The sequence below is a fragment of the Cornus florida genome, unplaced genomic scaffold (assembly GCF_030987335.1).
Source record: "Cornus florida cultivar Cherokee Brave unplaced genomic scaffold, ASM3098733v1 CherokeeBrave_3.0.0_Hap2_Chr11, whole genome shotgun sequence".
Taxonomy (NCBI): Eukaryota; Viridiplantae; Streptophyta; class Magnoliopsida; order Cornales; family Cornaceae; genus Cornus; species Cornus florida.
The window spans coordinates 41,675,244-41,687,096 of NW_026775581.1; the positions used below are offsets into that span (position 1 = coordinate 41,675,244).

The 11,853-nt window shown below is 36.2% G+C and overlaps 1 protein-coding gene across 1 annotated transcript; it reads right to left on the reverse strand.

The window, feature by feature from the left end:
• Positions 1 to 270: 270 nt before the first annotated feature.
• LOC132285268 (gamma-glutamyl peptidase 5-like) lies at positions 271 to 1,653 on the reverse strand. Its single transcript, XM_059787436.1, has 3 exons — positions 1,172 to 1,653; positions 724 to 1,056; positions 271 to 620 (listed from the first exon to the last, which is right to left on the reverse strand). The coding sequence occupies exons 1-3, from the start codon at positions 1,487 to 1,489 to the stop codon at positions 516 to 518; spliced, it is 756 nt and encodes a 251-aa protein (XP_059643419.1). The 5' UTR covers positions 1,490 to 1,653; the 3' UTR covers positions 271 to 515.
• Positions 1,654 to 11,853: the final 10,200 nt, after the last annotated feature.

The following is an 11,853-nucleotide window of genomic DNA, read 5'->3' on the forward strand; positions in this document are numbered from 1 at the left end:
AAAGTATAATAAAGAGATCGATCATAACGAAAGTTTGGTTATATATGCATTGAACAATGTTTGCCTATAAATTTATGAATGAGATCGAGACAATATATATATATGTGTGTGTGTGTGTGTGTTGAATTGAATTGAATGTTTATATGATTAAATCAAGTACTTAAGAGAATTAAACCCACCTTAAATATAGTTTTTTAATCCATTTCATAAAGTGTACCGCATCACACAGTATAATTTTTTATGCGCGTCAAGTTACATGCACTCCAAATATTCCGTGTAAATTGTGACCGCAGGCAGAGAACCAATTTTATTTTCAATATTAATACTCCGTATTTATTTCTTCATTATCAAATCAAAGAGTATACATTGTATGGGACTTGGTTACGCTATATAACCAGGTTTATATTTTCTGTAAATACTATATAACCAATTTGGTTATATAAAACGAATAAAGAGATCATAACAAAACTTTGAATTGGTTTTATATGCAATTAATTAGCTTGCTTGCTTGCTAGTTAATTCCATTTCCCCTTGAGGAAGCCTCTGCAAATCTTTCCCCAACACTTTCTATCTGGTTCGGCAATCTGCAATTTCGACTTGGCCTCTTCAGCAAAACTTTTCTGCAAATAATAATCAAGTAACCATAATGAGCTCAAGAGAAAGGGAAATGAAGTTAATTACATAAAAAATGAATGAAGTGAAAACTTAGTACGTACTACGTACCTCTATAGATTCGTTTGTGAGAAGACGATCGATGAGATTGTTAAGAATGTCTTTGGTGTACTCCGGATGCCCTTGGATTCCTAGAATGTGGTTTCCAATGGTGTACATTTCTACTCCCGTTTTATCTGAATATGCAATCACTTCAGCACCTACGGGAACCTCCCATACTTCATCTTGATGGCATTCAATGATTGAAAGGGCTCCTGGAATTTTGTCCGACCCTTCTAGGAAACTGCATGGGGAGAAATCTTTCACAATTTTCACTTTTCTTAGTCCAATATCCCAACCAGTGTTTGCCTTCCCAACTTTTCCACCCAATGATCTGCACAAAACCTATATATATATATATATATATAACCACGGATTAGTTTCTTTTTCAATGAATCGAATATTTGTAAACAAGATATGAATTATATATACAATGTGAAAAGTAGTGGAATTTAATTACCTGGTGTCCAAAGCAAATACCAAGGACTTTCTTATGCATGGAGTCTAGGGTTTGCAAAAGAAAGCAAAGCTTGAGAACCCAAGGGTCATTGCCATAAGCATCGAAAGGGCTACCACTGACCACCAAGCCATCATAGTTTTGGAGCTCATTCATGTCCGGAAACTCTCCTTCAACAACCCTAAACAAGTCCCACCTCTCTCCTTCTTCCCCAAAAGCTGCAATAAACACATTGAAATACCCTCCATACACTTCCTTCACATACTCTGAATCCTTTGCTGCTAGTAGCAAAGCATATCTTTTCTGTACTTCTACCTTCATGATCTTAATATATATATAAATCGAGTGAGAGAGAGAGATTTAGTGTGTGAAACTTAAATTATTGCAGAGAGATATATAGAGAGGGAGAGATAGAGAGGATGATATGATCAAGTATGAAATGTTTTGAGGAGCAATGGTTCTTTTATAGGCATAGCACACCAACAATGTCTTGTGTTTTGTACGGAAATTTTCCATGCAGGTGCTGGGTCAACTTTGCATATAATAAAGGAATTGACTGTATCCATGCGATCAAAACCGAGTGAAGAATATACAGTTGATATACATACATATATATATTTATTTGTGACAGATTCGTCGTCTGTCAAGAGTAAAGCTAATGGCACCTGTTTCAAACGCTTCCATCAGACAAGGCAATGTAGTTTATAACTGGTATTAAAGAAACCTTTTGACAATATCGTGTAGTGTTTGATCTCTCATTGTATAAAAATGGTTCTTTATATTCTTTGTCAGTCCGTTACAACGCGACCATCATCGATATTACTATCGTAACCGATATTACGAACTATTATATATATATATATATATATATATATATATATATATTATAGTCAGAATTAAATTCTCATATTCTCAAAATTTATCTTGACTAGCAATGAATACAAGCAAGGGTCCAGGGACTTTAATTGAATATTTTCTACGCGCTGTGTTCGAGTGATTCTTTATTCAAAGTGAGAGGCCGAGACTATTTCAAACCAAGTTGGACAAATTCCCATATATCTTCATTGATTGGCGCTGGTAGTGTTCATTCCTAGACATGACCATGTAACACAAGTTGTCCAATGGAAGCCAAACCTGACCCTATCATTGGCCTAAACAATATGGTTGATTTGACCGTTGCCTTAAACAATACCACTGATCTTCCTCTGACCCTGAAAGCTCTAGTTTTTATTTTTTTTTAATAATTAACTAAGTTTTGGTTGACAGTTTTAGGAAACAGTTCTCTGCCAATTCTTAACTAAATTTGTGATTCTGACAGTTTGTTAAGATACACTGTTAGGTTACAAATGTATAAAATTATTAAATATTTTACATAATCTTTTTATACAATTACATCAACATATTTTTTTTCTCTTTCTTATTTTTTATTCTATTAACGAATTAACCTTATATTAAAAGTAAAATATATAAAAAAAAATTGAATAAATTTATTATGACACAACAAATTTAGACAAAAAAATATATATATACAAAAACGATTAAAAATATTCTAAGTAAATCATAATATTGAAATGTTTTTACATTAATTGACCTTTGTGTACTTCGTGGCCCTTTTTCCGTACGCACTAAAGATCAATCTTTTTCTTTTCCTTGTCTTGACCAACTAATCCCATATTTAATTGTGACAGAAGCAGTGTGGTATTTCCATGTCTAATTCATGTGGGCCCCTTAGGATTTGTTACATCTCATCAGTTGGAAAGAATAATAATACCATTACAAAACTATACGTAATATTTGACTTGATCAAAATGTGAGACACAAGTTTGCTATATTTGACTTGAATAAAAGCGTAATTTATTAAAAAGTAAATGACAAAACAAGATACACGAAAGTCACAATAATTAATTATTTATTTGTTTATAACTTGGAACCAGTCTTTCATATATATTATACTTATTTAAAAAATTGAACACTTGGAGTCTTTTCTTATTTTTAGATTTTTGGGCGTGCTCTGTTTAGTTGGAGGAAGAAAAATTAAATAGAAAAGAGAGATGGAGGGATGGATAGGTAATTTTAAAAGAAGGAAATATGTCTCCTCTTTCTTTATTTGATTGAATGAAAAGCTACATATTTTGTTGATTATATAAAAAAAAATTATTGAAAGTTTATATATATATATATATATATATATATATATTTATTTATCAATATATACTCATTATTTAGTGAAAAAATAATATATACTCATTATATAAACATATAACAGGTGATTTAGTAGAATAATTGAAGGTTCAAATCCGTATTACACAGATGTAGTAAATATATATATATATATTTTCTCTCTCTCTCTCATCTATTCTGCCTAATTTGAACGGATATAAAACACATTATATGTTAAAACTTAATTAAGAGAAATATTTTATCCCTCTTATTGTTTTCGCCTCTGAACTCTTTCTTTCCATCCAACCAAATTAGGAAAACTTGTTTCACCATTCTTTATCTTTCAACATATAAAAATGGGTTGCGGAAACGTTCAATGTTGGAGCCATTGGAGATGTTCAAGCGCTTGACATTTGACTCTGTACGTATGCTTTCTATGTCCAGGACATTTGTTTATGAAATTCTATTTATGGAAACATAATACATGGTGGTACCTGCAACGACCATAAAATAATATCAACTATAAAAAAAAATTCGGCATGACCTCTGCTAAAAAAGGTCTTACAATAACCTGCTTAAATGTATAAAAATGCAATGGCCTCCCTTGGACCTTCAAAACTTGTCTAACATGTCCCAACACACAATGAAAATAATATATTTCAACATTTCTTTCATCCATTCATTGTGCCTCAACATAGTTCATCTCATGGTGCAGCAACCACATACTATTTAGTCCAAATATCATAATTACAGTCCAAAAAAATATGGTTAAGATCAAAAGTCCATATCTTACAATGTTTAGACAACTTATATTAAAGTTACAACCCATGAATATAATTACAATAACAAGAGTCAGAAACCACTGCCACTGAAACCCAATGCTCACCACCCTATGAGGATACTCATTTCTCACAACTTTGCAACACAAAACCAATTAGTACGCTCTACAAAATACTCAACTCAAAACGGACATCGGCCCACTCAACATTGCCGCGAAAGGCTCCAAAGCCTGAAAGAATAATGGTCGCCCGACCACATGACAACGTCTAAGTCCAACTCATCCTCTAAAAAACACACAAGACTCCAAACGAGGAACCCCGTCCATCTCACAATCAAACTCAACTCAGATCTACACATCTTTATTAGACCAACACTCGCCACTTAACACACAGCTACACCACCATAAATCGGTACAAGCAACCACCAATTACACCATTCGACAATCATTACACTTAACAACTTCAAGATAACTGAATAATGAATCTTCCAACAACTACATAATCATGAGTCACCAAAATAATAAAACAAATTATTCTGCACCCAGGTCACAAACCCTCAAAACAAGATCTTCAATAATCAATGATCGTACCGCAAACCCTTTATCAAACACTTAGTACCATCTAACACCCCTCGTCACTCGAGACAAGTCATCTGAATCTATACTGCCACAACAACACAACGCGCAAACCCATGCTCTCACTGTCACTAACAAATCAAAACAATTATTGACCCTTGACCCGACATCATGCTAAAGAGGGACTGATTCAAGAGAAATTGGCCAGGCCATCCTCATACTCGATCCGATCTCAGCACAGACTCCGTTCCTGTCCTCAGGTCCAAACCTCAAATACAGTCTCACACAGTCCACAAAATAACCAAGAGATCCACTCACTACCCATCTATCGTTCCACATAACCTCAACAACTATACAGTCACACACCAGCTCTAAGAATCTCACTAACTCCTCAATCATACAACTCATAATAAGCTAAAAACAACACAGCACCAAATGTCACATTTATCAACTATCACTAAAGATCTCTAATTTCCTCATAACATCCACACCAGGTAAACAACTCATAACATTACTCGATTCAATTCTTACCTTGTCAAAACACACAATAAGACTATCTCATGCCTAAAACCTCAAGACATTGCTCGAATCAAACGCATACAGAAACATTCGAGTACATGACTCACTTCCTATCATCTAATCATTCTCAAACCGCCATTTTATACACATCCCCTAGCCATCGCTGCTAATATCAAACACCGGAAACATAATTCCTATTCGGTAACTTGTGCCTCACATTCCACCGATCAAGACCACTCACAAAACAAATGCTACTAAAAACTAATGACTTTATCTCCCTCCGTGGGAGTGAGTCAACCAAACTAACCAAACCTTTACCGATGAATTCTAACAACATAACAAACCACACACAGGTCCGTCCACCCATGGACACGCACAACTTATAAACGGAGAACAAGACTCATGATAAACGACGTCTTTGCCAGGACTAGAACAAATGGAAAGGGTAACGAACCCCACTCTCACAAGAGTCTGACGACTCGCACCTGGATAAAGCCGACACCTTGTCACACGCTACTCACTAATCGTCTAACCGTGGACACCCATTCTCACCTGAGATGAAATGAACTCCTTACATACAAGGAGGAGAACCAACTAGAAACACATACGAGACTACGAATATAATTCTAAGCGACCTCGCCATTAACGAACCGTCAAATACTAACACAGAACCTCGCATATGCTACACCGCGATACTCTTGCCAACCAAAACCAACCAGATAAGAGCACTAATGCTCACGACACTCAATCACTAGAAACAATCATAGCCCTTCGGACATCGCGTCCCATCCCATCTGAAACCGTCACCCCCAAATGACAACCTCTAAGCCGTAAAATGACACTTTACCACCCATTCCACCTTCACCCTTCAAAACGACACTACCTTGAACACAGTGCACATAAAACCCATGACCTCAGCCACAACAGTCCACTGACTCCTCAAAAGAAAAAGGTGCCTATTCGGCAACACCGCTCTCGCTGGCTCTAAAGACTAAATCGTCCACAATCGCCTCAACTAGCGCACAATCCCATCACCTGCCTGATAACATACAACAACACTCACAATTCTAATCCATCCTCGGATCATATCTGAAACCATTATGCTCATCAATACTAAACATCACGCCATAACGCCTCTACTACCACTAATTCGAAACAACGGTTCAAACCTATCACCCTGCCAGACCATCAAGCCACAACTAAGTGATTCTTCCTCAAACATCCTTAAGACAACATCACCATAACAAGAAAATAAGCACCATTACTCTCGATACTCCCCACAACAACCACTACCTAACACTAGAAAAGAACCTCCATACAGTAATGCCATACCGATAAATCCTAAAGGAAAATGAGCAAAAACCCAGAATGCTCAACACCCAACTGTCACCTCAAAACCATCAACGATGCAATTAATCATTAATACTTAACTGACAACATCAAACCACTCATTCTAAGCAATTTACACATCTAAACAAGAAAATTTTATACCTTAAGTTCAACATCGTTATTGTCCTCATTCCCGTTCCTTAAAATATTCTTGGCCTTGACAAAAATCAAATGGGGCTACCAACTAACCTACAAGATCAACTCCGTCCCAATCACTCCAATCATTAGTCTATCTCTTCGGATCCTCAAACAACAAGCACTATCTCCTGATATTCCATACGCAATCTGAAATTTAACCTTAATCCACAACTTTCAAATTCTAAAACACAACGCACATGGTAACATAGTACCTACCATCTCTCACTTCCTCCGCAATCAACTAAGTACCTCAATGACCTTATGCTACCTACCTTATCATACAACCCTGCACTATACAGCAAAACTGACCATTATACCTCACCTCGAGACCTTTTAGACAGCCGTGCCAACCCAAAACCCCGCTCATCGACCGAGCCATGCAATCGACTCACTGAGAGTCAATTACCCATAGTACTTCCCGTAGTTTCCCAAGAATGGGAATCACCTCTCAACCAACCATAACTAACACACTTCCTTAGACTGTACCAGAATACCCACAATACAGACCTACAACCCATAGACTACATTCGTGACTCAAATAACCCCCATCATACCTACCACGACCGGTTCGAAAAGAATCTCCACACCAAACCATGACCTAAGTCACAAACGCTGACCTTCTAAGGTCATACTGAAACCATCACCAGCACACTTGACCTCCACAGTCACCAGAACCCATACACCAATACATGAAACTCACACGCAACAAGGGTACCATGCCATGAAATATGAACCGTTCTAAAGTCGTGCTTTAAGCACCTCACCAAATGAATAAGAAGATAAAAAATGACTGCACACCAAATAGCTCAATCCACGAGCTAGAAGCCCACGCCATTAGTTCGACAAGAACAGGCAGCCAAATAACCCTGGAGCAACTGAGCTCCTCACCTACTCAAGTCAAAACTTACACAACCCTCAATGCCGTGTCAAGTACCCCACCATCCTAGCAACCATCCCATGCTCGACTACATACATACATAAAAGTACACAGGTATACATACACGACATACTTTTATATGTACACACACACACACACACACACAAAATAACTGAACATAACCCTTGACACGACCGTGTCCTACCACATTAGTTTAAACAATGAGTCCATTAAATTATTATATGAAATTAAATACCCGTCCATCCTATGCATCATTTACATCTTATAACCCATACTCACAACTTGTCATCTCATCACGTATAACATACTTTCAATTACTCTCACATTTCATTTTCATAGTTGGATCATATAACTACTTCACATGCATGGCTATGTAACATAAATTTCAGCATTTAAACACGTAAGCACTTAGCAAATAGGCATGCCTTCAAAACTGTAAACATATTAGCAAGTAACAAGTAAACATGCTTCTCAAAATAATAAACACTTTAACATGCAATGCATCTAAATCAACTCAAGTCCCACTTAGGTCAACCCTACTCGTCGTCTGTAGGTTTTCGAACCTTACGCTCTGATACCATGTTTGTAACGACCCTAAAATAATACCAATTATAAATAAATAAAAAAATTTGGCATGACTTCTGCTAAAAATGGTCCTACAATAACCTACTTCAATGCATAAAAATGGAATGGCCTCCCTTGGACCTTCAAAACTTATCTAACCTGTCCCAACACACAATGAAAATAATATATTTCAACATTTCTTTCATCCATTCATTATGCCTCAACATAGTTTATCTCATGGTGGAACAACCACATATCATTTAGTCCAAAAAAAATATAATTAAGATCAAAAGTTTATGTCTTACAACGTTTAGACAACTTATATTAAAGTTACAACCCATGAATATAATTACAATAACAAGACTCCATAAGCCTCAGTATAAAATACAATATGCTAAGTTTTACAAAAATTAGTGCGATTTCGATACAAAAACAACAAAATGATCTTCTAATTCATACTAGGCCTGTGGTGGAACGTCATCTGCCACTTCTTTTCCGTGATCTAAAAATGTTAAATATAAGGGGTGAGCAAATTGCTTGTGGTGCCTAAGACACACATCTTATGATCCTGTAAATCCAAACAATGAATAAAAATATAGAAAACGGGATCATGCTATGCCGGGAGAAAATACAACAAATTACAAGACCAAAATGGACAATGTGATGCTTTGGAATGCTATGCCGTGCTATGTCGCTCCCCGTTTTCAAAATCACTTCTATTCTCCACTTTTCAAACCGTTAACATAACCCATCTCTCGGTGACTCTTTGGCAACACAAAAGAATGATTGGATATTGTTACTGACCTTTGGTAACTCCGCAACATCATTTGGGGCCTAGATAGCTCAACCATGTTAGGGTAATTTTCCTAATTCCTTCTAGGTTACATTAACGTCACAGACCCTTAGTACCCCCTCGGCGTCCGAGTTTTCTCAAAACCACTTACAAAACTTCTTCTTCTTCTTCGTTTTTTTTTTTTTTTTTTTTTTTTTTTTTTTTTTGCCCAATGCTATGCATGAATGCATCATGCTCTTCCATATCACGTCATGTCAATGTCCATTACAATATATCCAATATAAACTCAATTCACATAGCATAATTTTACAAGAAATCCAAAGGAAATATCATGCTTTCTCGATCATCATGAAATTTTGGTAAATTCTAAACATAATAGGCATAGAATATTATCAATTAAACATGCTTTTCATATAAATCAATTACTACACATAATCATGGATTCCATACACCACAATTAAATCATTTTAAAGGTAATCAACTCAAATTAAGCATGCTTGACAACAAATATTGAAGAAAAATTTACAAAGGTACAAGAAATTGGGAATTAGAAACCCCTACCTCTAAAAATGAGAAAATCCCAAAATGGGTCCAATTTTTTGAAATCCCTAAGGTGGCCAGAAGTGTGAATTGCTGGTATCTATGTGTAGACCTCGTCGTGCTCTCTGTTTTGCCGCAAATGGCATCCAAAAACTCCAATTGGTTGGAGAGAAATCAAACCTTAAAGCTTTGTAGAAAAAGAAACAAAAAAAGAAAAGAAAAGAGGGAGAGAGAAACCCACGATTCTGGAGAAGAAAAAATGAATGAGAAGGTGATATTTGGTGATACAAATGGCCTTAGTGACATGTGGGGCCTATATATTAAATAAAAAAATCTTTTAACTTAAATTTTTCACCACAAACTTATATATATACAAACTATGTTACATCCACGTATAAACATTTAAATAATCAATTTATGCACAAAATAACTATGCATAAAATGCCATGGACCTATAACACAACTCCCGTACACAACAATTCCGGTAGCGGGTCCCACGTGAGACCGTTTTGCCTGAAAAACAAAAAAAATGCTGAAATGGTAAGCCCTGCATTTCAAAGAGTCCTGAACCTAATGAAATATCTCAACCAGCTCTTGGAACGAGAAAAGACGAAAATGCCCTTGCAAAACAGAAAATTCCAAAAAAAATTGAAAAATGAAAAAAAAATGGGAACATTACAATACCACATATTGACTGTTGACTGGATTGCTTATTGGATATTAATACATGACATTTATACCAGATGGATTGATTTATTTATTTAGTTAGCTTGTTTTAAGAGGTGGAAAGAATGTACAAGGTGGTCCAAATTGGACAAAACAACAAACTGCCAAGGCAGCTAAACAACAGAAGCTTCACGCCTCAGCCAAACAACATATCACAGTTGTGGCAAAACAATACTCTCACAGTGAACAAACGAACCACACTACAAAACAATACTCGTTCCCACCCCACTTGCACTAATCTTCCTGTAGTAAACTAGAAGGGGCAACCAACATGTACAAACTGTACATAATCAACAGCAAGGTTCTGAGGACTGGTAAAGCATCAACCCTCAATGCGAATCTTCTGCAGGCCTCCAACATGCATTTATCCTCAAATCAGTAGCACCTTAGAGGGAAGAAACATGAAGTAAAACAACCACAAGCACCGCCATTGGTGATAAATGAAAACCCAAAGTGCAGGACCTCATAACCCAACTATCAAACAGACAACTCAAGTAATTAAAACTAGTGACAGAATACAACTTGTTTGGAGCAGCAGTCATTTGACAGTTCAATCTGTGAGCAGCCAAGTTTGACATCCTGCATAAGCACAGCCATCCAAAAACATTTTTTGTAGGTCCTCAAAAGAACTTTTCTGGTTTATCTCCACACTAGTCTTTAGAACCAAAGAAGCAAGTTTAGCTCTGATGCAGCTTTTGATGAGATTGATGGTGTGATGCACATTTGAGGGCTTGTTCTTGAAGGCCCTTGCATTTCTTTCCTGCCAGATGAAGTATACAGCTGCTGAGAGCAAAAGTTTGTGTAAAGTGAAGTGCGTTCTGTTCCAGTTGCTTGAACACCAATGCACAAGGTCCCTCCAACAGTCAGGTCTAATGTAGAACCCCTGCAACATGTTGCACAAAATCCCAAACTGCACTACTAAATTTGCACTTGAAGAAAATATGATCAATGGATTCCCAGTCAGAAAGACACAAATAGCAAGCATTAATAGTGTTGTGTTTGTGCAGCATTAGTTTTATGTTAAGGGTGTAAAGTCTCTCCTTGATTGCAAGCCAAGTGATGTGGCTGTGCTTAGGGATATTGTGCCTGAACCAAAGGAGCTTGAACCAAACAAAGGACTGTGAGGGGTAACTAAAATACTCCATAGTGTGTTTATGAGAGAAACCATTGGATAGATTTGGTAACCATTCAATGGAGTCAGGGACTGAGGGTGATGGTTGCAAGCTGTGGAGCTGTGAAGTAAAAGAATTAGAGAGGAAAAAAGGTATTTGTTGAAGGGAAGCTGGCACTGTCTAGATTGATTGGTTCATTTACTTCTTATATACTTTTCTAAGGGTTTGTTTTCCCTCGTTAATATCATGGACTTCTATTAGTTCATGACCTGAATTGTATTATACACCTACATATTTTGTAAATTTCAAAACATATGAAAAACATCCCACTATAAAAAAATAAGATCAAGTGCAGAAAATATTCTTAAAGTTTCAATTTGGTGCAAATAGTTTTCTCTGACAAATTTAAACCTTAAGTTGACTAAATTACTCTTATTGAACCATTTTCTAAAATATATAAAAATAAATAATTTTATAAAATGACCGAAAAAG

Coding starts and splice junctions, on each gene's coding strand:
- LOC132285268 (XM_059787436.1), bottom strand. CDS start 1,489: ATGAAGGTAGAAGTACAGAAAAGATATGCTTTGCTACTAGCAGCAAAG. Junction 1,057..1,171: donor GTATTTGCTTTGGACACCAG/GTAATTAAATTC, acceptor ATATATATATAG/GTTTTGTGCAGATCATTGGG. Junction 621..723: donor TCACAAACGAATCTATAGAG/GTACGTAGTACG, acceptor TATTATTTGCAG/AAAAGTTTTGCTGAAGAGGC.